Genomic DNA, 25,817 nt, shown 5'->3' on the forward strand with positions numbered 1-25,817 from the left:
CCACTCTTTCTCACCTCCACTCTTCCCCTCACCCCCACTCTTCCCTCACCTCCACTCTTCCCTCACCCCCACCCTTCCCCTCACCCCCCACTCTTCCCTCACCTCCACTCTTCCCCTCACCTCCACTTTTCTCCTCAACTCCACTCTTCCCCTCACTGCCACTTCCCTCACCCCCACCCTTCCCCTCACCCCCCACTCTTCCCTCACCTCCACTCTTCCCCTCACCTCCACTTTTCTCCTCACCTCCACTCTTCCCCCTCACCCCCACTCTTCCCTCACCCCCCACTCTTCCCTCACCCCCCACTCTTCCCTCACCCCCCACTCTTCCCTCACTCCCCACTCTTCCCTCACCTCCACTCTTCCCCTCACTGCCACTCTTCCCCTCACCTCCACTCTTCCCTCACCCTCCACTCTTCCCTCATCCTACTCTCCCCTCACTGCCACTCTTCCCCTCACCTCCACTCTTCCCCTCACCTCCACTCTTCCCCTCACCTCCACTCTTCCCCTCACCTCCACTCTTCCCCTCACTGCCACTCTTCCCCTCACCTCCACTCTTCCCCTCACCCCCCACTCTTCCCTTACCCCCACTCTTTCCTCACCCCCACTCTTCCCTCACCACTCTTCCCCTCACTCCCAATCTTCCCTCACCTCCACTCTTCCCCTCACCTCCACTCTTCCCCTCACCTCCACTCTTCCCTCACCACTCTTCCCCTCACCTCCACTCTTCCCTTCACCCCCAATCTTCCCCTCACCTCCACTCTTCCCCTCACCTCCACTCTTCCCCTCACCTCCACTCCTCCCCTCACCTCCTCTCTTCCCCTCACCCCCACTCTTCCCTCACCCCCTACTCTTCCCTCACCCCCCACTCTTCCCTCACCCCCCACTCTTCTCTCACCCCCCACTCTTCCCTCACCTCCACTCTTCCCTCACCTCCACTCTTCCCCTCACCTCCACTCTTCCCCTCACCTCCACTCTTCCCTCACCTCCACTCTTCCCTCATTTCCACTCTTTCCTTCACTGCCACTCTTCCCCTCACCTCCATTCTTCCCCGCACCTCCACCCTTCCCTCAACTCCACTCTTCCCCTCACCTCCACTCTTCCCCTCACCTCCACTCTTCCCCTCACCTCCACTCTTCCCTCACCTACTCTCTTCCCCTCACCTCCACTCTTCCCCTCACCTCCACTCTTCCCCTCACCTCCACTCTTCCCCTCACCTCCACTTTTCTCCTCGCCTCCACTCTTCCCCTCACCGCCACTCTTCCCTCACCCCTACCCTTCCCCTCACCCCCCACTCTTCCCTCACCTCCACTCTTCCCCTCACCTCCACTTTTCTCCTCACCTCCACTCTTCCCCCTCACCCCCCACTCTTCCCTCACCCCCCACTCTTCCCTCACCCCCCACTCTTCCCTCACCCCCCATTCTTCCCTCACCCCCCACTCTTCCCTTACCCCCCACTCTTCCCTCACCCCCCACTCTTCCCTCACCTCCCACTCTTCCCTCACCCCCCACTCTTCCCTCAGCCCCCACTCTTCCCTCAGCCCCCACTCTTCCCTCACCTCCACTCTTCCCCTCACCGCCACTCTTCCCCTCACCTCCACTCTTCCCTCACCCCCCACTCTTCCCTCATCCCACTCTCCCCTCACTGCCACTCTTCCCCTCACCTCCACTCTTCCCCTCACCTCCACTCTTCCCCTCACCTCCACTCTTCCCCTCACCTCCACTCTTCCCCTCACTGGCACTCTTCCCCTCACTGCCACTCTTCCCCTCACCTCCACTCTTCCCCTCACCTCCACTCTTCCCCTCACTGGCACTCTTCCCCTCACCTCCACTCTTCCCCTCACCTCCACTCTTCCCCCTCATCTCCACTCTTCCCCCTCACCTCCACTCTTCCCTGCACCTCCACCCTTCCCATCATCCACACTCTTCCCCTCACCCCCACTCTTCCCTTACTGCCACTCCTCCCTTACCCTCACTGTTCCCCTCACCTCTATTCTTCCCTCTCTTCCCTCCCTCGGTGGCAGCGGCGCCTGAGCAGAGCGGGGAGTCGGGGACGCCTGAGCAGAGCAAGGAGTCGGGGACGCCTGAGCAGAGCGGGGACGCCCGAGCAGAGCGGGGAGTCGGGGACGCCTGAGCAGAGCGGGGAGTCGGGGACGCCTGAGTAGAGCGTGGTGTCAATGGCGCCGGAGCAAAGCGTGGTGTCACAGGTACCGGAGCAGAGCGCGGTGTTGATGGAGCCGGAGCAGAGCGCGGTGTCACTGGTCCCAGAGCAGAGCACAGTGTCGGGGATGCTGCAGCAGAGTGCGGTCCCTGGCAAAGGGAAACAAACAAAACAAGGCCCTAAAATCTGTTGGTATTACAAATGGGCTACCTGTAAACATGAGATATCTGGAAGAACAAATGGAACATGTAAGTACGATCACCCTAGAAAGTGCATAAACCTCCTCAATACAGATAAATGTACCAAAAAGCTGTGAATTCTTTCACCAGAAATTTGCAAGAACTCTTTGGACAGGAAAGTGCTTCAATGCTGAATGTCCAGCTTTTCATATAAGAGGTACCAGGCAAATAAAATTGACAGACCGCCACTATGAAAACAGCCACTACCCCATCGACCAGGATAATTTTTTAGCAAGAGGAGGAAGAGAAGAATGGCTAAAAATGACCAGATTCTACCACCAACTCGGTCAAATGCTAGAGAGGACGCAAACACAGTGGCCTCCTTACCAGAGCCTCAGATATTAACACCAAGTAAAGCATCCAGCACTTCCACTAACACGATAACATCATTTATATTTGCCAACATCCAGGGTATAAAAACAAGCAAATCCAACAAAGTTCACTTTATAGATGGTCTCTTTCATGAGGCGAATGCAATGTTTGCAGCCCTAACGGAAACTCACACAAAGGACTACCAAGATGGTGAAATATGGATCTCAGAGTACAATCTTTTCAGATGTGATAGGAAACACACCGGCTTCAGGATGGGGTCAGCCTCTACATCAAAGACACACTCATCTGTACTAAGCTGCTAAACACCTCAAATGATATGGTGGAAGTGCTGATAATCAAAATAGAGATCCTAAATGTAGTTATTGTCCTTGTATATAAGTCACCGGAGGCAAACCCTCAACAGTTTAAAGACCAACTAATGAAAATAGAACACTGATTGGAAAACCACACAAATCCAGCTCCGAACATCATCCTACTTGGGGACTTCAACCTACGGCACCTGAAATGGAAGCACCTGGCTAATACAGTAATATCAGAAAGAGTACCAGGAAGTAGCCTAAATGAACAGGCACATGCAAATGACCTGCTACGGATGTGCGACAGGTTTGCCTTAAACCAGCAAATAGGAGAACACACTGGACCTCATTTTCACTAATAATGATGAATTGATCGGGAACATAATGATTACAAATACCTGTTACTCAGATCACAACTTAATTGAAGTTCTGACAACCATGGGGAATAGACCTTCAAAACCAGTCCAGATTCTTGGTGGAGGAGATTTCAGCAAATTCAACTTTAATAATAAACAGATAAACTGGGAGCAAATATACCAGGACTTCACAGAAATAAACTGGGTAGAACAGCTAGAAAATACAAACCTGAACCAGTGACTGGAAAAAATAAGCTCAGTAGCACTAGAAATATGTTCAAACCGCATACCCCTAAGAAAAAGAGAAAGAGATGCAGATTGGAACGGGAACGTCGTTCCCTATACAGTACAACCTCGATTCAACGTACTATATGGGACCAACCCTAGTTCGTTGGAGCGTTGGATTCGTTACAAGAGGTGACCTCCAGGAGGCGTTTGTGTCAGTGTCTTTTTTTTTCTTGTACACAATAAAAATGCATTATCATATTACATACTCTACCTATATATTACTTCTCTACTAAAAAATACTGTAATTCATAAATTTACCTTATTGTTGAAGTTATGTCCATCTTGAAGTTTCGTGAAGTTGTGAATGCTCTACATTAAATACGTACTGCAGTGCATTATGCCGTTAGCACTGTGTTGATTAAAAGTAGTTCTGCTGTATGTTGAGTACTACAATACAGTATATGAAAACTATTGTACACTAAAATTACTGCAACTTTAATTTTAACACTGTACACACTTAAATTTAACACTTGTTCTAACTGTTCACGCTGCACACGATGTTTTTAGATGTTCGCATCAGCTTTGCTGGTGCTCGCTGCTGCTGTGGGTTCAGCTGCTTCTGAGCTGTTGTACCAGTGCTGGGTACAACTGTGCTTGTGCTGGGTATGGCTGTTGTACCAATGCTGGGTACAACTGTGCTCGTGCTGGGTACGGCTGTTCTCATGCTGGGTACGGCTGTTCTCATGCTGGGTTCGGCTGTTCTCGTGCTTCGTACAGCTGTTCTCGTGCTGGGTACGGCTGTTCTCGTGCTGGGTACGGCTGTTCTCGTGCTGGGTATGGCTGTTATCGTGCTGAGTACGGCTGTTCTCGTGCTGGGTACGGCTGTTCTCGTGTTGGGTACGGCTGTTCTCGTGCTGGTTGATTTTCTGCTACTAGTTCTTGCAAAATATTGCTTCATTTTTGGCATTAATAAGGCACTATTAGTAGCCCCTGAGACATTTTGTTTTATAACCAAAGAGCTGTAGTAAAAAAATGGTCAATTCCATGATTATTCTTCAACCGGCGGATAAATACTGTACGTCAATCGCAGACAAAGCTAAGGGCACTGGGTGCATACTGTACGAACGCAGACTAAGTCTATACGTACACCCTTCAGTAGGCTGGTGTTTAAGCCTGATCCAGTAACATAAATTTCTCTTAAATATTCGATTTACATCAAATTATATATTTTTGGGTTATATATTTAGTTTAGCAACATTATTACGATAATAAAAAATACTTATTTTGGAACTGATTTATTAATTTTATTATTTCGAAGCCGTAGGTCACTGAACTGTGGCGACGAAATCGAACAAAACACTGCCTGGTGTTGTGTTCGATTTCCAGTAACATATATTTCTCTCAAATATTCAATTTACATCAAATTATATATTTTTGGGTTACATATTTAGTTTAGCAACATTATTACGATAATAAGAGCTATAAAAAATACTTTGGAACTGATTTATTAATTTTATTATTTTGAAGCCGTAGATCGCTGAACTGTGGCGACGAAATCGAACACAACAAGCATGGTGTTGTATGGACAGAGATTAGACCTGTCAACTCGTGCTGGAGTTGTGCTGCCAATAACATGAATAATTTCTCAAATAGGAGATATTTACCTTATTACAGTATATTTTTGGTTTTATTTAGTTTAGTTTAATTAGGATAATAAAGAGTTATTAAAACACCAGTTTTAGAAATGATTTATTAATGTAAACGTTCAAAGCCATGTCACTGAACTATGACAACACAAACGAAAGTGAGTGAAACCTCATTGTAAAGTGAGGTTTACTGTACAGTATTCCCTTATCTGTCCACCCTCACTCGTCTTGTTTCATCACAGAAAATGTATATAAGAAGATTTCAACATATTAGCTACCTATTCACGCTTCAGCCTTTAAATTAATTTTCAAAGATATGTGTGCCACAAATCGGTGAACGAAAATCATTGAAACTCAGTTGTTCACTTGTGTGGACGACTCTGGCTGGTGTTTGGTTAATATGCGTCACTTCTTGTGGACCATTCTGGCTGGTGTTTGGTTCATATGATTCACTTGTTGTGTGGTCCACTTGTGTGATCCAACTTGTCTTATGAAGGAATTATTAATTGTAATCTGTGATGGAATGAAACAGTTTTCCACCACTCTGTGAACTCTGTCCCAACATCGTAAGCTTGTGGACCAATTGTGGTCCACTTGTGTGGTCCACTTGTGTGGTCCATTTGTGTGATCCAACTTGTCATATGAAGGAATTATTAATTGTAATCTGTGATGGTATGGTAAAGTTTTCTACCACTGTGAACTCTATCCCAACATCGTAAGCTTGTGGACCGCTTGTGGACCACATGTGCGGTCCACTTGTGTGATCGAACTTGTCATATGAAGGAATTAATAATTGTAATCTGTGATAGGATGTGAAAGTTTTCCACCAGTCTGTGAACTCTGTCTCGACATCGTAAGCAAATCCGAACATCCCCCGCTTCGGCGAACCATTGTTCGTCGAACCGGGTGAGTAAACCCGGCCTGAAAAGTGTGCGAACTAGCCGGAGATTCGTTGAATCGGGGTACGTTGAATCGAGGTTGTACTGTATAGGCGAAGAAAATGAATCGCGGAACAACTTGAGAGTCGCACCCTATCTCAAGAACGGCGAAGAAGGTTAGGTAGAGAAATAGAAACAATTGAACTCAAGCTACAAGAATCATACAAAACCCAAGAGAGGCAAAGAGAGCAAAAGGCTATCAGTGAAATAGAGAGAAATCCGAAATATTTTTTCTCCTATGCAAAATCAAGATAAAAAACCACATCTAGTATCGGGCCCCTGCAAAAGGGAGATGGAACTTTCACCAATGACAACAAAGAAATGAGTAAGTTACTGAGGAAGCAGTACGACTCTGTTTTCAGCGAGCCACTAAACGCACTAAAGATTGATAACCCAAATGAATTTTTCATAGATATGATACCGACATCAAATCATATATCAGACATCACCCTATCCCCACTGGATTTTGAAGAAGCCATAAACAGTATGCCTATGCACTCTGCACCAGGCCCGGATTCCTGGAACTTTATATTCATCAAGAACTGTAAAAAACCACTATCGCAGGCCCTTCACATTCTGTGGAGACAAAGCCTAGATACTGGCGTTATCCCTGACATACTAAAAATAGCAGAGATAGCACCACTCCATAAAGGAGGAAATAAGGCAGAGGCAAAAAATTACAGACTGATAGCACTAACATCGCACATCATAAAAATTTTTGAGAGAGTGCTAAGAAGTAAGATCACAAAATACATGGAATCACAGCATCTCCATAACCCCGGGCAACATGGTTTCAGAACAGGGCACTCTTGCCTGTCGCAGTTGCTGGACCACTATGATATGGCATTAGATGCCATGGAAGACAAACAAAACGCTGATGTCATTTATACAGATTTCGCAAAAGCTTTTGATAAATGTGACCATGGTGTTATTGCACATAAAATGCGTTCAAAAGGAATTATTGGAAAAATAGGCAGATGGATCTACAATTTCCTGACTAACAGAACCCAATGTATAATAGTCAACAAAATAAAAAACCACATCTAGTATCGGGCCCCTGCAAAAGGGAGATGGAACTTTCACCAATGACAACAAAGAAATGAGTAAGTTACTGAGGAAGCAGTACGACTCTGTTTTCAGCGAGCCACTAAACGCACTAAAGATTGATAACCCAAATGAATTTTTCATAGATATGATACCGACATCAAATCATATATCAGACGTCACCCTATCCCCACTGGATTTTGAAGAAGCCATAAACAGTATGCCTATGCACTCTGCACCAGGCCCGGATTCCTGGAACTTTATATTCATCAAGAACTGTAAAAAACCACTATCGCAGGCCCTTCACATTCTGTGGAGACAAAGCCTAGATACTGGCGTTATCCCTGACATACTAAAAATAGCAGAGATAGCACCACTCCATAAAGGAGGAAATAAGGCAGAGGCAAAAAATTACAGACTGATAGCACTAACATCGCACATCATAAAAATTTTTGAGAGAGTGCTAAGAAGTAAGATCACAAAATACATGGAATCACAGCATCTCCATAACCCCGGGCAACATGGTTTCAGAACAGGGCACTCTTGCCTGTCGCAGTTGCTGGACCACTATGATATGGCATTAGATGCCATGGAAGACAAACAAAACGCTGATGTCATTTATACAGATTTCGCAAAAGCTTTTGATAAATGTGACCATGGTGTTATTGCACATAAAATGCGTTCAAAAGGAATTATTGGAAAAATAGGCAGATGGATCTACAATTTCCTGACTAACAGAACCCAATGTATAATAGTCAACAAAATAAAATCCAACCCATCAACCGTGAAGAGCTCAGTCCCCCAGGGTACTGTGCTTGCTCCAGTACTTTTTCTCATCCTCATATCGGACATAGACAAGAACACAACCTATAGCACTGTATCATCCTTTGCAGATGACACTAGGATCTTCATGAGAGTAGGCAACATGGAGGACACGGCAAACCTCCAATCAGATGTAGATCAGGTCTTTCTATGGGCTACAGAAAATAATATGGTGTTTAAAGAAGATAAGTTCCAACTCATGCACCATGGAAAAAATGAAAATATAAAAACGGAAACCACGTACAAAACTCAGGCAAATCATAACATAGAACGAAAAGGCAATGTAAAGGATCTGGGTGTACTCAGGTCGGAAGACCTTACCTCTAAAGAACACAATAAATTTAATTAGCCATCACAACTGCAAGAAAAATGACAGGTTGGATAACAAGAACTTTTCACACTAGAGATGCTATACCGATGATGATACTTTTTAAAACGCTTGTGCTCTCTAGAGTGGAGTACTGCTGCACAATGACAGCCCCTTTCAAAGCTGGAGAAACTGCTGACCTGGAGAGCGTGCAGAGATCCTTTACTGCCAGAATCCACTCAGTAAAACATCTAAATTACTGGGACCGACTAAAGAGCCTAAATCTGTACTTCCTTGAGCGCAGGCGGGAGAGATACATAATAATTTACACATGGAAAATAATTGAGGGGCTGGTCCCAAACCTGCACACAGAAATAACATCACATGAGACCAGAAGACATGGCAGGATGTGCAGAATACCCCCCGTTGAAAAGCAGAGGTGCAACAGGTACTCTGAGAGAGAGAACTATCAACATCAGAGGCCCAAGACTGTTCAACACGCTTCCACTACACATAAGGGGCATAACTGGCAGACCCCTCACAGTGTTCAAGAGAGAACTGGATAAGCACCTCCAAAGGATACCTGATCAACCAGGCTGTGACTCATACGTCAGGCTGCAAGCAGCCGCGTCCAACAGCCTGGTTGAGCAGTCCAGCAACCAGGAGGCCTGGTCGACGACCGGGCCGCGGGGACGCTAAGCCCCGGAAGCACCTCAAAGTAACCTCAAGGTAAGGTAACCCCCACTCTCCCATCACCTCCACTCTTCCTCTCACCTCCACTCTTCCTCTCACCTCCACTCTTTCCCTCACCCCCACTCTTCCCTCACCACCCCACTCTTCCCCTCACCCCCCCACTCTTCCCTCACCCCCCCCACTCTTCCCCTCACCCCCACTCTTCCCTCACCACCCCACTCTTCCCCTCACCCCCCCACTCTTCCCTCACCCCCCCACTCTTCCCCACCCCCCCCCACTGTTCCCCACCCCCGCACTCTTCCCTCACCTCCACTCTTCCCTCACCTCCACTCTTCCCTCACCTCCACTCCTCCCTCACCTCTACTCTTCCCTCACCTCTACTCTTCCCTCACCTCCACTCTTCCCCTCACCTCCACTCTTTCCCTCACCTCCACTCTTCCCCTCACCTATACTCTTCCCTCACCCCCACTCTTCCCTCCTCTCACTCTCCCTCCCCTCCCTCCCTCCCTGCCTCTTCCCCTCAATGGTTGTTTTGATGATTAGGGACCAGATTAGGGCTTTTTTACCTATATAAAGTATACCCTAAATATGTCCCCTAAATCATTATAATCATTATAATTATCCCTATATTTTGTTTTTTGTGGGGGGGGGGGTATTTTTTCTTGACTTCATTTTAACACACAGTGGCCTACAACTTTCACATATATGAGTACGAATGCCAAACAATGTTTATTACAACATACAAGTAAATTCATGAATTAGAACTGCCTTATTCATTTTTGATAACTTCAACTTCAATTATATATATAACTAGAATTTCAACTTCAGTATCCAAAAATCTAGGTTCTGATCGATTCGCACCATTTTTACATATAGTGTCCACAGCTGTCTGTTCTACAATCCGTATAGAATTAATTTTTCACGAATTCTAAACGTTTGGAGTTATAAATTTTTTTTTGTTCAAATTTGCACATATTTCAAATGCCATATTGACAATTTTTTTTTACAGTAAACTATACTGAAAACGTATACTGTATTCTAAATATATGAAAATGAAGATCATATGCTATTCTGAGAGAATAATAGCACTGAGTGAACAGTTGGTGGTATTTTATATTTTGCAGTTGATTTCAAAATCTGAAGATTTCAATATTCAATTTTATAATTATTTTTTATTTTCTTGTTTTTCAAGTTACACTGTTACACAAAGTTGGAGCATTTAGCTAGTAGATTATGCACAAAACTTTTGAAAAGAGTTTCAGTAAATTTTAAAAAACTGAGCGCAATGTCACACATCATAAGACATTTTGAGCAGTTTAAGGGTTAAATGAACTTTGTAATAATATTCTAATCACCCTCAAGGGGTGGTAGCAAATTTGTAAGAGGTACCATAACAGTTCCCATTGTGATGGTGGGGAAGATATTGCTGTAGGGTACCAGTCCCACTGTGGTGGTGGGGAAGATATTGCTGTAGGGTACCAGTCCCACTGTGGTGGTGGGGAAGATATTGCTATAGGGTACCAGTCCCACTGTGGTGGTGGGGAAGATATTGTTGTAGGGTACCAGTCCCACTGTGGTGGTGAGGAAGATATTGCTGTAGGGTACCAGTCCCACTGTGATGGTGGGGAAGATATTGCTGTAGGGTACCAGTCCCACTGGTGGTGGGGAAGATATTGCTATAGGGTACCAGTCCCACTGTGGTGGTGGGGGGAAGATATTGCTGTAGGGTACCAGTCCCACTATGGTGGTGGGGAAGATATTGCTGTAGGGTACCAGTCCCACTGTGGTGGTGGGGAAGATATTGCTGTAGGGTACCAGTCCCACTGTGGTGGTGGGGAAGATATTGCTGTAGGGTACCAGTCCCACTGTGGTGGTGGGGAAGATATTGCTGTAGGGTACCAGTCCCACTGTGGTGGTGGGGAAGATATTGCTGTAGGGTACCAGTCCCACTGTGATGGTGGGGAAGATATTGCTGTAGGGTACCAGTCCCACTGTGGTGGTGGGGAAGATATTGCTGTAGGGTACCAGTCCCACTGTGGTGGTGGGGAAGATATTGCTGTAGGGTACCAGTGGTGGAGAGAGGTTGCTGTGGAATAACTTAACCGAACCTAAGACATGTATAAATAATTATATGTAAAATATAGAACAAATTCAAACAGCTGAAAGTGTATCATACATACGATATATATTTTGAACTCACGTTATGCTCTGTGGACTCTTCATATCCCTCCTCTTTCCCTCACACAGCAGCTTGTGACTGAGAGTGGTTTGTGGACCATGGCAGCCTTTTGACCATAGCGGCCTGCAAACTAAGGAGCACTTTGATCTCAATTGCTGCGACCGAAGAGACTGAGAGTGTTGGGAGTTCAGAAGTGTTCAAGTTTACCAATATCTATCTGCTCTGGCCAGATTTATGCACTGCAGGTAAGATATCTGTCCTGGCCAATACTTACGCACTGTTACTGATATAGGTAAGATATCCGTTCTTGCATGTACTTATGCACTCGGTTCAATTTAGCAGCGCCAGGAAGCACGAGTCATTCTGCATCAGGCTCCAGGAATATCAAATTTCCTAAATGTTGGGAACAGGTTGAGGGCTGTAAATGGTGTCCCAGGTTACATAAAGGTATAGGGAAGGTGAAAGGTAAATAAGATACAAGAAATAGGTGAAAGTGAGTGAAAATTATATGTTGGAAAGTTTATATTCCAAAGCAAAAGAGCGTTAATAACGAAGATGGCCGCCAACAAGGGGAAGGTAAACACACCAATGGATGAATATTTCGAAGGATTCTCGCCACAAGATATAATGAAAGATGGTTTTCTTGGCAGGTTAAAGACCATTGAGGACATGATAAAAATGTTTGAAGAAAAAGTACTTGAATTAGAAGATGAGGTTGTATCTGTGAGGGAGTGTCTGTGAATGGAGACATTCACAGATACTGAAATAATTATGTAAAAATGTATTTGGGTCAACCCCTGACCCAAATTCCACAGCCCCACACTCAGCTGTTTGCCACTAGGCTGACCTTGGATTCTTGTTCTGTTTTTATAAACTCTGAATATACAATCTTTGTAGTTCACTATGGAACACAAAAAATGTAGATAGTTATTAGTTATTTTTAAGTTGTGTGTATAGTGTAATAACAGCACAAACACTGATTGAGTGTGAGTACCCTCACACCCACACCCTCAAAAATACTAACTTAAAAAAACATTTTATACTGAATACAATTTTTTTCTCTAACTACAATACAGTACATATGTTTATGTTACCTTTATGGAGGACTCTTGATGGCGTATGGATGGTGAGGAGGGGGAAGGAGGAGAGGTGTTACTATTTGGAAGAGGAGTCCCCTTCCATTATAACATCAGGCAGTAAGGACTTCTCTGGGGTACACACACTGGCACGTTTTGCCTGCATACCACTGGGACCTGCTTCTGGCTCATTGCTTGATTTTCTCACTAGAAATCATTCCATTGAAGATTGTTTTTCCCTTCTTTCCAACACTTGTCTGTAGTGAAGCATCACATTGTCATTAAAAAGATCAATGCAATGGGCTGTTACAGCTTTATCTGGGTGATTCTTTTCAGCAAAACTTTGCAGTCCTTCCCATACTGTACACATTTTCTTAATTAATGAGGAAGGAACATCCTCCAATGCTGCCGCCTCCTCCTCCTCTGAAGATTTATTGTACTGCCTAGCTACTTCAACAACACTAGTACCATTTTCATATTTACGTATGATCTCTTGTTTTTCCTCTATGGTCATTATTTCATGTGTTTTTATATGTTGAACCTTACCACTGACTTTCTTGGGACCCATGGCACGATATATAATAATCAGTTTTATGTTCAAAAAGCAAAAAATCACCACAAAAACAAATTCACATGGGCCGTGACAAGGATTCGAACCTGCGTCCTAGAACATCCCAGACACTGCCTTAATCGACTGAGCTACGACATGGTAAAAGGAGTTGAAACCGAAGTTCTACTGAACTTACTGGATCCTGCATCCTCTCCGAGGCACAAACCAGGGTTTTACACAACTCCCCCCATGCACTTTAGCTATGTCAATTGGCCGTTCTTCCTCTTCGCCCTTACTTCATTACACACAGAAATCACAATTGTGTGATGCATCAAATGAACAAATCCACAAGGGCCGTGACGAGGATTCGAACCTGCGTCCGAGAGCATCCCAGACACTGCCTTAATCGTAAGTTGTATGATTAACCCTTAAACTGCGCAACACGTCATATGACGTGTTGAGTAACTTACCGAAAAAATGCGCATCACGTCATGTGACGTGTTGGAGTACTACGGAAGATTTAAACGGCCCGCAGATACACGGGGTTCACCACACCTTCATCAGGGCTCTTGTAAACAGACGCCATTTTAAAAAAAAATCTTGGGCCAAACTCCCGAGTGGGGCCTCAGTATTGAGTGAGCTACCAAGCCTGACGCACGCAGCATGAGCTCACAGCACTACTGTTCAGCTTGTGACCACAGCATCGCCTAAAAATACCATAGTATACTTGTTCATGCTATTATGTAGCGATTATATTATTACAGAAGACCCCTGACTGTGATAAAACTGACCAGGGTTCTGATAATAGCAGGATTGTGGTGATATTTAGCGCTGTGCACCATGGAGGGAGGAGTAATGCTGTGGGAGGGAGGGTGGTGGCGATGTCTTCTGACTGTGTGTGTGGCCACCTTTTATTGACTGCACTCACCATACCAGCTTAGTGGTTCGTTATGGTGAACACAAATGTAGATACTTATATATAACGTGTGTATAGAGGGTATAAACAGCAAGAGGAGTAGGTTGGGAGCCGCCATTTTGGTGAGGGCGGTGGCGTCGTGCAGACGACGGTGTTGTTTACTGGTTACCACGATGGTCTTTGGGCACCATACCAGTTTACTTGTACAAGTATGGTGAATAAAACAGGTAGATATTTATATATAATGTGTGTATATAGCGTAATAACACCACAAACAGTATTGTTGGAGGAGAAATATTAGTGCGTCTGGCCTTGAGGGCAGCAGCCATCAGCTGACTGTGTGAGGTCCTACGTCATTGTGCCTTTACTCACCATACAAGCTTAGATGTACAGCTATGGTGAACAAAACATGTAAATACTTATATATAACGTCTGTATATAAAAGCAAAAACAGTATGGTGGGTGGAGAATGGTGGCAAGTCAGGTGAGGTGAGGGAGGAAGGGAGTGGCTGGCTGGTACACGGCGGTCACTCCTCGTTACTTTTTGACTCATAATAGCAACTTAGTGGTTCGTTATGGTGAACAAAACATGCAGATACTTATATATAACCTGTGTATATAGTGTAATAACTGACAAAGTATTTGTTCACTGATTGATGAACATAATTGAATCAACAATATGCACACCATATTTTTGAGTACAGCGATGATTCACTCATTTTATTATATAAATATATCAAACTACACACTATTGAATAATATTACAGCAAAAAAACTACGAAAAATCAATCAGAGACATTGAAATAATTAGGTAATTATCTCTTTGTGGCAACTCTGGCCTGACAGCTGGCGATCAACAGACCGCCTGGGACGCCCGCTGAGTCAGCGCGTGTTTTTTGCCAGACTTCCCCGCCCATAGCGGGCAATATATACCACTTACGATTTTTTTATTATTTTTCCCTTGATCAGTGAACACGACAGATTAGCAAGAATTTTTTTTTTTTTTTTTCAAAATTACATGTGCCTGTGGGGAACAAGGATACCCCTAGCTTGTTAACCCTTAAACTGCGCAACGAGCCTGCAGGCTCACATCTGGTTTGCGCAACGCGCCTCCGGGTACTGTATTTGTATTTTTCACGTTCCATTCAAAACTCCCGCGGCTACATGGGGTTCACATCAGCTTCCTCAGGGCTTTTGTAAACAGACGCCATCTTTAAAAAAAATCGTGGTCCACATTCCCGGGTGTGGGAGCCTCTGTAGTGTGTGAACAACCAAGGCTGGCGCTCGCAGCATGAGCGCACAGCACTGCTGTTCAGCATGTGACCACAGCATCGCCTAATAATGTCAAAATATATATATAACTTGTATTATTTAGCTATGATAGTGTTATATTAAAGCCTGAGTGTGATAATGACTGGGTACAATGTTCAAATATCAGTGATTCAATGCTGTTCACGATGTTCACAGCGCTAGCCACAGCACCACAGCATTATTTCGTTGATCTAGGAATCTTCAAATGATTTCTTAGGTTCCTTTTCAAAATAAACGTGTGGTCAATTACTCATTTACAGGAATTAGTGACCAGGATTGTGATAATAGCAGGATTGTGGTTATAATTAGCGTTGTGCGTAGTATTGTGGAAGGAGGAATTTTGATGAGGGAGGGAGGGCGAGAATTGAGGTAGCCTCATTGTAATTACCTAAGTGTAATTACCTAAGTGTAGTTACAGGATGAGAGCTACGCTCGTGGTGTCCCGTCTTCCCAGCACTCTTTGTCATATAACGCTTTGAAACTACTGACGGTCTTGGCCTCCACCACCTTCTCACTTAACTTGTTCCAACCGTCTACCACTCTATTTGCAAAGGTGAATTTTCTTATATTTCTTCGGCATCTGTGTTTAGCTAGTTTAAATCTATGACCTCTTGTTCTTGAAATTCCAGGTCTCAGGAAGTCTTCCCTGTCGATTTTATCAATTCCTGTTACTATTTTGTATGTAGTGATCATATCACCTCTTTTTCTTCTGTCTTCTAGTTTTGGCATATTTAATGCTTCTAACCTCTCCTCGTAGCTCTTGCCCTTCAGTTCTGGGAGCCACTTAGTAGCATGTCTTTGCACCTTTTCCAGTTTGTTGATGTGCTTCTTAAGATATGGGCACCACACAACAGCTGCATATTCTAGCTTTGGCCTAACAAAAGTCATGAACAATTTCTTTAGTATATCGCCATCCATGTATTTAAATGCAATTCTGAAGTTAGAAAGCATAGAATAGGCTCCTTGCACAATATTCTTTATGTGGTCCTCAGGTGATAGTTTTCTATCTAGAACCACTCCTAGATCTCTTTCTTTATCAGAATTCTTTAAAGATTTCTCACATAATATATAGGTTGTGTGGGGTCTATGTTCTGAAAGACTGATTAAAAAAATAGAGTCTCATGGTATTGGGGGTGCTATATTAAGCTGGATTAGGGCATGGCTATACCAAAGGAAACAGAGAGTTAGTATAAATGGAATCAAGTCAGAGTGGGAAAATGTTGTAAGTGGAGTGCCTCAAGGCTCTGTCCTGGGACCTCTGTTGTTTATAATATATATAAATGATTTAGATTCAGGTTTGAGTAGCAACATTTGCAAATTTGCCGATGATACGAAAATCGGTAGGGAAATTAATTCGGAGGAGGACTCACTATCACTTCAAGTTGATCTAGATAGGGTTTTGAAATGGTCAAAGGATTGGCAGATGCAGTTTAATGCTGATAAATGTAAAGTTCTGAGGTTAGGTAATGATGATAGAGTTACAAGATACGAGCTAGATGGTGTTGTGATTGCGAAGTCGGATTGCGAAAGGGATCTGGGAGTTATGATTAGTAAGAATTTAAAACAAAAGGATCAATGCATAAATGTTCGTAATAAGGCAAATCGGACACTTGGATTTATTAATCGCAGCGTTAGTAACAAGACACCTGGTGTGGTTCTCAAGCTATATCTTGCTCTAGTTAGGCCCCATTTAGATTATGCAGTTCAGTTTTGGTTGCCATATTATAGAATGGATATAAATTCACTTGAACGTGTCCAGCGTAGGATGACTAAGTTAATTCCCCAAATTAGAAATCTTTCATATGAAGAAAGATTAACAAAGCTTAAGTTGCATTCACTGGAAAGGCGAAGAGTTAGGGGTGACATGATAGAGGTTTACAAGTGGATGAATGGACATAACCGGGGGGATATTAATAGGGTATTAAAAGTATCAACACAGGACAGAACACGAAACAATGGATATAAATTGGATAAGTTTAGATTTAGGAAAGACTTGGGTAAATACTGGTTCAGTAACAGGGTTGTTGATTTGTGGAACCAATTGCCGCGTAACATTGTGGAGGTGGGGTCCCTCGATTGTTTCAAGCACGGGTTGGACAAGTATATGAGTGGGATTGGGTGGTTATAGAATAGGAGCTGCCTCGTATGGGCCAATAGGCCTTCTGCAGTTACCTTTGTTCTTATGTTCTTATGTTCTTATGTTCTCCTATTCCACATTCCATAACATGGCATTTATTAACATTAAATTCCATTTGCCAAGTGGTGCTCCATATACTTATTTTGTCCAGGTCTTCTTGAAGGGCATGACAGTCATCTAAATTTCTTATCCTTCCTATTATCTTAGCATCATCAGCAAACATGTTCATATAATTCTGTATACCAACTGGTAGATCATTTATGTACACAGTAAACATCACTGGTGCAAGAACTGAACCCTGTGGTACTCCACTTGTGACATTTCTCCATTCCGATACATTGCCTCTGATTACTGCCCTCATTTTTCTATCAGTCTATTGTGTGTATCAGTTTATTGTGTGTGTGTGTGGCTGCCACTCTTGTTTTGCTCACCATACTAGCTTAGTGGTTCGCTATGGGCAACACATATGTACATGGGTATATATAGTGTGTGTATATAGTGTAAGAACAGCAACAGGAGAATGTTGAGAGGAGCTATTTTTGTGAGGGAGGTGACGTAATCGTAGCGTCGTCTGCTGTGTGATTTTTCATGCAGTGTATGGTGGCCACTGTTCTGTTTGGACACAATACCGGCTTACTTGCATAGTTCTGGTAAATAAAACATGTAGATAGCTATATAGAACATGTGTAATAAGAACTATAACAATATGGTGGGAGGAGCAATGTTGGCGAGTAAGATGTTGGAGTGAGGGAGACTGACTGGGTGTGGCTGCTCTCACTTGAGGTGTTCTGAATGTGTTCATGGCCAAATGCTCCTGTTGGCCCATACGAGGCAGCTGCTATTGGCCGGTCCGTCTAATTACCACAAGCTACACAAGCTTCAGAAACCTTCCTGGCAATACGTTAGTAATGAATAAATATGATATATTTACTCATTATAATGTTGGTGCTGAATGTACAACACGAAAAAACATAATTTTAATCTGAAAAAGTATCTTTTTATAAAGAAATTAGGCGAAAATAAAAAGCTGGTGACGCCAAATCAAGTCGACGATCCAAGCGTCGGTTAGGTTAGGTTAGGTTAGGTTTGGTTTGGTTAGGTTAGGTTAGGATAGGTTAGGTTAGGTTAGGATAGGTTAGGTTAGGTCAACCTAACCTAACATATCATATTTATTCATTACTAACGTATTGCCAGGAAGCTTTCTGAAGCTTGTGTAGCTTGTGGTAGCTTGTGGTAATTAGACGGACCCCTATTGGCCCATACGGGGCAGCTGCTATTGGCCCATACGGGGCAGCTGCTATTGGCCCATACGAGGCAGCTGATATTGGCCCATACGAGGCAGCTGCTATTGGCCCATACGAGGCAGCTGCTATTGGCCCATACGAGGCAGCTGCTATTGGCCCATACGAGGCAGCTGCTATTGGCCCATACGGGGCAGCTGCTATTGGCCCATACGAGGCAGCTGCTATTAAGAACATAAGAACATAAGAACAAAGGTAACTGCAGAAGGCCTATTGGCCCATACGAGGCAGCTCCTATTCTATAACCACCCAATCCCACTCATATACTTGTCCAACCCGTGCTTGAAACAATCGAGGGACCCCACCTCCACAATGTTACGCGGCAATTGGTTCCACAAATCAACAACCCTGTTACTGAACCAGTATTTACCCAAGTCTTTCCTAAATCTAAACTTATCCAATTTATATCCATTGTTTCGTGTTCTGTCCCAGGACAGAGCCTTGAGGCACTCCACTTACAACATTTTCCCACTCTGACTTGATTCCATTTATACTACTCTCTGTTTCCTTTGGTATAGCCATGCCCTAATCCAGCTTAATATAGCACCCCCAATACCATGAGACTCATGGCCCATACGAGGCAGCTGCTATTGGCCCATACGAGGCAGCTGCTATTGGCCCAAACGGGGCAGCTGCTATTGGCCCATACGGGGCAGCTGCTATTGGCCCATACGAGGCAGCTGCTATTGGCCCATACGAGGCAGCTGCTATTGGCCCATACGAGGCAGCTGCTCTTGGCCCATACGAGTCAACTGCTCTTGGCCCATACGGGGCAGCTGCTATTGGCCCATACGAGGCAGCTGCTATTGGCCCATACGAGGCAGCTGCTATTGGCCCATACGAGGCAGCTGCTACGCGATGTTCTGAATGTGTTGATGGTAAATGTATATAGTGTGTGACAGTGTATAGTGTGTAAATAGATTGTATATATACACAAATTAGCATGATACATAGTAAATATGTGCTGCATATGTATACTCAAGTTTCATGCACGTAACACAGTGTCTACGGACAGTACGGATGTTGTACTGCGATATTATAGTGTACGTGTTCATTATACATTGGATTGGCACATAAAAACAATGAAAATGTATTTGGAAAGGTGCGCAAAAAATGAACGAAAATATATTTGCGGCAACTCGCGCACCCCGCCCCGAGCGCCCCACTGCCCCTGAGAGCTTATGGCACGGGCGCACGGGGAATGATGACGTCACGCCCCAACTTCCGGACCCCATAGCAGCCAAAGTAAGTACAATTTCGACTTTTGACCATACTGAGGGAAGGGTTTTTGACATTTTAAAAAGAAAAAAGAATTTTTTCCAGAGAATTTATTTCCTGCGCACTGCGGGGGTGTCACATTTGGAGGCAACGCAGTTAAGGGGTTAAGGGTTAATGTAAGTTCAGTAGAACTTCGGTTTCAACTCCTTTTATCATGTTGTAGCTCAGTTGATTAGGGCAGCGTCTGGGATGCTCTCGAACGCAGGTTCGAATCCTCGTCATGGCCCTTTTGGATTTGTTCATTTGATGCATCACGCAATTGTGATTTCTGTGTGCACCACAAAAACGTTATTTCTTATAGGCCTGATTGTCACTAAGCGGGCAGCTCTAGTAAACTGAGGCAGGTTAGCCCGCGTGACCGGGAACCACGCGCTCGGTCGACCAAAACGTGTACCAACAAATATCGTTAGTTGACGACACTATTGTAAGTCGAGTCGCATTTTTCGATCAAATTTACATCGTAACTAGAAATTATCGTAAGTCGGGGCAATCGTAAGTCGAGGTGCCACTGTATCTGCATGTTTTGTTCACCATAACGAACCACTAAGTTGGATTGGTGAGTCAAAACAATGACGAGTGGCTGCCACACACCAGCCAGCCAATGCCACCTCCTTCCCTCCTTCAACAACAGCTCACTTGTCTACATATTCCCCCCTCCCTATCTGGCCCATTGTCGTCGTAAGGGGGCTTGGTGGGCGGCTGCCGGAGTGTGATGCTCCATGGGTCAGTCCTCTGTCCTTTTGGGGCCTTATGCTTCTGCTGCTGTCTTCTCCAATTATGCCGGATCTCTTTTTCCTTTTCCTTGTTTTTCATTTCCCCCCTCCATCCCCTTCTCCTTTCTAATTGTCATTTTCTGCCGACCTCTTGCCAGTCTTGATTATTCTTTTGGACTTTTGTTTTGACGCCCCAGGTGTTTGAGGAGGCATACTCTTTCACCAGTAGAACTGTGGTACCCGTCTCTAGCGTGGGGACGCTTTTATTATCAATCCCTCTTTCGTCACTGAACCCGATCTCGACAGTCTACCGGTTCTTAACCCTTAACCCTCAAACCGCTAGGGGCCCAAATGGAATTCACACCCACAGGCGCAACAAAAAAAAATAAAAAAATTCTTTTGTCTTATAGAAGTGTTCATTTTTGTTCCCTGATCACGGAAAAAATAACAAAAAAATCGTAGGTGGCATGTTTTAGCCGCAATAGGGTAGGGAAGTGTGGCAAAAAAGGGGCGTTGACAGAGTCTTCGCCAGACAAGGTCTACTCTGCTCCAGCTGTCAGGCGGCAGTTGCCACAAATATATTATTACCTAATTATTTCAATGTCTCTGATTTTTTCTTAGTTTTTTTGCAGTAATATTATTCCATACAATGAATTGTGGTATGTTTATATAATAAAATGTGTGAACCATCGCTGTACTCAAAATTATGGTGTACATATTAGTGATTCAATTATTATGTTCATAAAACAATAAACAAATAGTTTTGATGTTGTTACACTATATACACAGGTTATATATAAGTATCTGCATGTTTTGTTCACCATAATGAACTATTAAGTTGGTCTTGTGAGTCAAAAAGCAACGAGGAGTGACCGCCACACACCAGCGAGCCACTCACTGCCACTCCCTCCCTCAACAACACCTCACTCGCCCTCATTCTCCTCCCACAATACTGTTTTTGCATTTATTCACTATACACAGACGCTATATATACATATTTACATGTTTTGTTCACCATAACTGTACATCTAAGCTTGTATGGTGAGTAAAGGCACAAAGACATAGCTACTCACACAGTCAGCTGATCGGCGGCCGCCCTCAAGGCCAGACGCACTAATACTTCTCCTCTAACAATATTGTTTGTGGTGTTATTATGCTATATACACACATTATATATAAGTATCTACCTGTTTTATTCACCATACCTGTACAAATAAGCTGGTATGGTGCCCAAAGACCATAGTGGCCATCAGTAAACAACATGCCAAGTCGTGCAGACGACGCTCCTCCCTCACCAAAATGGCGGCTCCCAACCTACTCCTCTCGCTGTTATCTCACACTATACACACGTTATATATAAGTATCTACATTTGTGTTCACCATAGCGAACCACTAAGCTGGTATGGTGAGTGCAGTCAATAAATGGTGGCCACACAGTCAGAAGACGACGCCACAACCCTCCCTCCACAGCCTTACTCCTCCCTCCATGGAGCACAGAGCTAAATATCACCACAATCTGCTATTATCAGAATCCTGGTCAGTTTTATCACAGGGGGCTTCAGTAATACTATCACTGCTAAATAATAGCAGTACAGTACAACCTCGATTCAACGTACCCCGATTCAACGAATCTCCGGCTAGTTCGCACACTTTTCAGGCTGAATTTACTCACCCGGTTCGCCGAAGCGGGGGATGTTCGGATTTGCTTACGATGTCCAGACAGAATTCACAGACTGGTGGAAAACTTTCCCATTCCATCACAGATTACAATTAATAATTCCCTCATATTTTGATACAGTGCCACATGAAAGACTGATTAAAAAAATAGAGTCTCATGGTATTGGGGGTGCTATATTAAGCTGGATTAGGGCATGGCTATACCAAAGGAAACAGAGAGTTAGTATAAATGGAATCAAGTCAGAGTGGGAAAATGTTGTAAGTGGAGTGCCTCAAGGCTCTGTCCTGGGACCTCTGTTGTTTATAATATATATAAATGATTTAGATTCAGGTTTGAGTAGCAACATTTGCAAATTTGCCGATGATACGAAAATCGGTAGGGAAATTAATTCGGAGGAGGACTCACTATCACTTCAAGTTGATCTAGATAGGGTTTTGAAATGGTCAAAGGATTGGCAGATGCAGTTTAATGCTGATAAATGTAAAGTTCTGAGGTTAGGTAATGATGATAGAGTTACAAGATACGAGCTAGATGGTGTTGTGATTGCGAAGTCGGATTGCGAAAGGGATCTGGGAGTTATGATTAGTAAGAATTTAAAACAAAAGGATCAATGCATAAATGTTCGTAATAAGGCAAATCGGACACTTGGATTTATTAATCGCAGCGTTAGTAACAAGACACCTGGTGTGGTTCTCAAGCTATATCTTGCTCTAGTTAGGCCCCATTTAGATTATGCAGTTCAGTTTTGGTCGCCATATTATAGAATGGATATAAATTCACTTGAACGTGTCCAGCGTAGGATGACTAAGTTAATTCCCCAAATTAGAAATCTTTCATATGAAGAAAGATTAACAAAGCTTAAGTTGCATTCACTGGAAAGGCGAAGAGTTAGGGGTGACATGATAGAGGTTTACAAGTGGATGAATGGACATAACCAGGGGGATATTAATAGGGTATTAAAAGTATCAACACAGGACAGAACACGAAACAATGGATATAAATTGGATAAGTTTAGATTTAGGAAAGACTTGGGTAAATACTGGTTCAGTAACAGGGTTGTTGATTTGTGGAACCAATTGCCGCGTAACATTGTGGAGGTGGGGTCCCTCGATTGTTTCAAGCACGGGTTGGACAAGTATATGAGTGGGATTGGGTGGTTATAGAATAGGAGCTGCCTCGTATGGGCCAATAGGCCTTCTGCAGTTACCTTTGTTCTTATGTTCTTATGTTCTTATATGACAAGTTCGATCACACAAGTGAACCGCACAAGTGGACCGCACAAGTGGACCGCACAAGTGGTCCACAAGCTTCAAATGTTGGGACAGAGTTCACAGAGTGGTGGAAAACTTTCTCATTCTATCACAGATTACAATTAATAATTCCCTCATATGACAAGTTTGATCACACAATTGGACCGCACAAGTGAGTCCACAAACTTACGATGTTGCAAAGTTCACAGAGTTGTGGAAAACTGTCTCATTCTATCACAGTTTACAATTAATAATTCCTTCATAAGACAAGTTGCATCACACAATTAAGTGGACCACACAACATGTGAACCATATGAACCAAACACCAGCCAGAATGGTCCACACAACAAGTCAACCACATAAACCAGATACCAGCCAGAGTGGTCCACACAAATGATCGATCGAGTTTCCATAATTTTCTTTCACTGATTTGTGCAGACGTATCTTTGTAAATTAATTTAAAGGCTGAAGCGTGATTAGCTAGCTACATGTCGTAAAATCTCCTTATAGACATTTTCTGTGATAAAACAAGGTGAGTGAGGGTGGACAGATAAGGGAATACTGTTCTGTAAACTTCACTTGGTTTTCCTTCGTCTGTGTCGTTATAGTTCAGTGACCCATGACTTTGAAAGTTTCAGACTAATAAATCATTTCTAAAACCAATGCCTTAATAGCTTTTTATTATCCTAATTAAACTAAACTAAATAAAACCGAAAATATACTGTAATATGATAGACATCTGCTATTTGAGAAATTATTTGTTATTGGAACAACTCCAGCGTGAGCGAGTGGACAGGTCTAATCCCTGTACACACAGCACCATGCGTTTCTCGTTTCATTTCGTCGCCACAGTTCAGTGACTACGGCTTCGAAATAATAAAATTAATAAATCAGTTCTAAAATATGTTCTTTATATCTCTTATTATCCTAATAATGTTACTAATCTAAATATGTAACCTAAAAATATATAATATGATGTAAATCCAATACTTGAGATAAATTTATGTTACTGGATCTGGCTTAAACACCAGCCTACTGGAGGGTGTATAGACCTAGTCTGCGTTTATACAGTAGGCACCCAGTGCCGTTAGCTTTGTCTGCGTGCGAGTGACGTGTTTGTCCGCCGGTGAAAGAATAATCGTGAAATTTACCATTTTTTTGACTACAGCTTTATTAATATACAACAAAATGTCTCAAAGGCTTGCTAATCGTGCTGTATCTGCAAAGAGGAAGAGAAGTTTTTTATCCATTGAGCAGAAATTAGACATGATAGAGAAACATGAACGTGGCTACTCTGTTACTAGGCTGGCAGCAGAATTTAATGTCGGGAAAAGTACGGTGTGTGATATCAAGAGACAGAAAGATGACATTAGGAAGTTTCTTACTTCGAGTGATAGTGGTGCATTAAATAAAAGGAAAACAAAAGGCTCTGCAAATACGAATTTGGACGAAGCTGTGTATAAATGGTTTAACCAGGAGCGCTCTGTGGGGATGCCACTTGGCGGCGACGCCATTAAGACAGCAGCCGATAAATTTGCACAAAAGATGAACATTCCAGATTTTCGAGCAAGTGAAGGATGGTTGCAAAGATTTAAGAATAGACATAATATTAAGAACAGGAAAGTTTGTGGAGAATCATTAAGTGCAGATACGGATTCAGTCGAGCCATTTAAGCGTAAATTAAATGATTACATAATAACAAATGATCTAAGGCGTTTTCAGGTATACAATGCCGATGAAACAGGCTTTAATTGGAAATGCTTGCAGAACAACACTTTGGCATCTAGGCTAGATGAGAGTGTTCCTGGCCGTAAGGTAAACAAAGAAAAAGTTTCTGCCATGCTGTGTGCAAATGCAGACAGAAGTCACAGAACAAAGTCCGCCATTGTGGGGAAGTAAAAAAACCCACGTGCTTTGAAAAATTTAATGAACAAGCTACCTGTGGTCTACTACAGCTCTAAAACAGCTTGGTTTACTGGAGATATTTTTGTAGACTGGTTCAAAAATCATTTTTGCAAAGAAGTAAGAGATTTTCAGATAAAGAAGTGTGGAGTGAGACGGAATGATGTGAAGGCATTACTCTTGGTTGACAATGCCCCAGCTCATGTAGGGCTCGACAAATTAACGTCACATGATGGACGCATCAAATGTATGGCCTTGCCTCCCAATACCACCTCTCTGATCCAGCCAATGGATATGGGTGTTATATATGCAATGAAAAGGGTCTACAAACGAGCAATGAATAAAGAAATCATGGTGGTGTTTGAGTCAGATGAAGACAAAAGACAAGGAACCGATTCGCGAGGTCAAGCAACACTGGAACGTTACAAAAAATACTCAATTAAGGAAGGCATTTACAACTGTGCTA

At 43.4% G+C, this 25,817-nt stretch overlaps 2 protein-coding genes across 3 annotated transcripts in view; both read left to right on the forward strand.

Moving 5' to 3' along the window:
• LOC138354254 (zinc finger protein 271-like) overlaps positions 1 to 25,817 on the forward strand; it is a 109,435-nt gene that overhangs the window by 35,595 nt on the left and 48,023 nt on the right. The window contains exon 2 of one of the 2 annotated variants that reach the window (XM_069308161.1): positions 11,311 to 11,484. The gene's annotated coding sequence lies outside the window, so the exon portion shown is untranslated. Of the gene's footprint in view, positions 1 to 11,307; positions 11,485 to 25,817 lie in introns of both variants that reach the window. The other variant, XM_069308160.1, reaches the window with a different exon arrangement.
• LOC123761440 (tigger transposable element-derived protein 7) lies at positions 11,795 to 25,348 on the forward strand. The gene is made up of 2 exons (XM_069308128.1): positions 11,795 to 11,972; positions 24,618 to 25,348. Exons 1-2 carry the CDS (start codon positions 11,795 to 11,797, stop codon positions 25,346 to 25,348), a joined length of 909 nt encoding a protein of 302 aa, XP_069164229.1.

This window comes from Procambarus clarkii, chromosome 62 (assembly GCF_040958095.1).
Source record: "Procambarus clarkii isolate CNS0578487 chromosome 62, FALCON_Pclarkii_2.0, whole genome shotgun sequence".
Taxonomy (NCBI): domain Eukaryota; kingdom Metazoa; phylum Arthropoda; class Malacostraca; order Decapoda; family Cambaridae; genus Procambarus; species Procambarus clarkii.

Coding starts and splice junctions, on each gene's coding strand:
- LOC123761440 (XM_069308128.1), top strand. CDS start 11,795: ATGGCCGCCAACAAGGGGAAGGTAAACACACCAATGGATGAATATTTC. Junction 11,973..24,617: donor GGTTGTATCTGTGAGGGAGT/GTCTGTGAATGG, acceptor TTTTGACTACAG/CTTTATTAATATACAACAAA.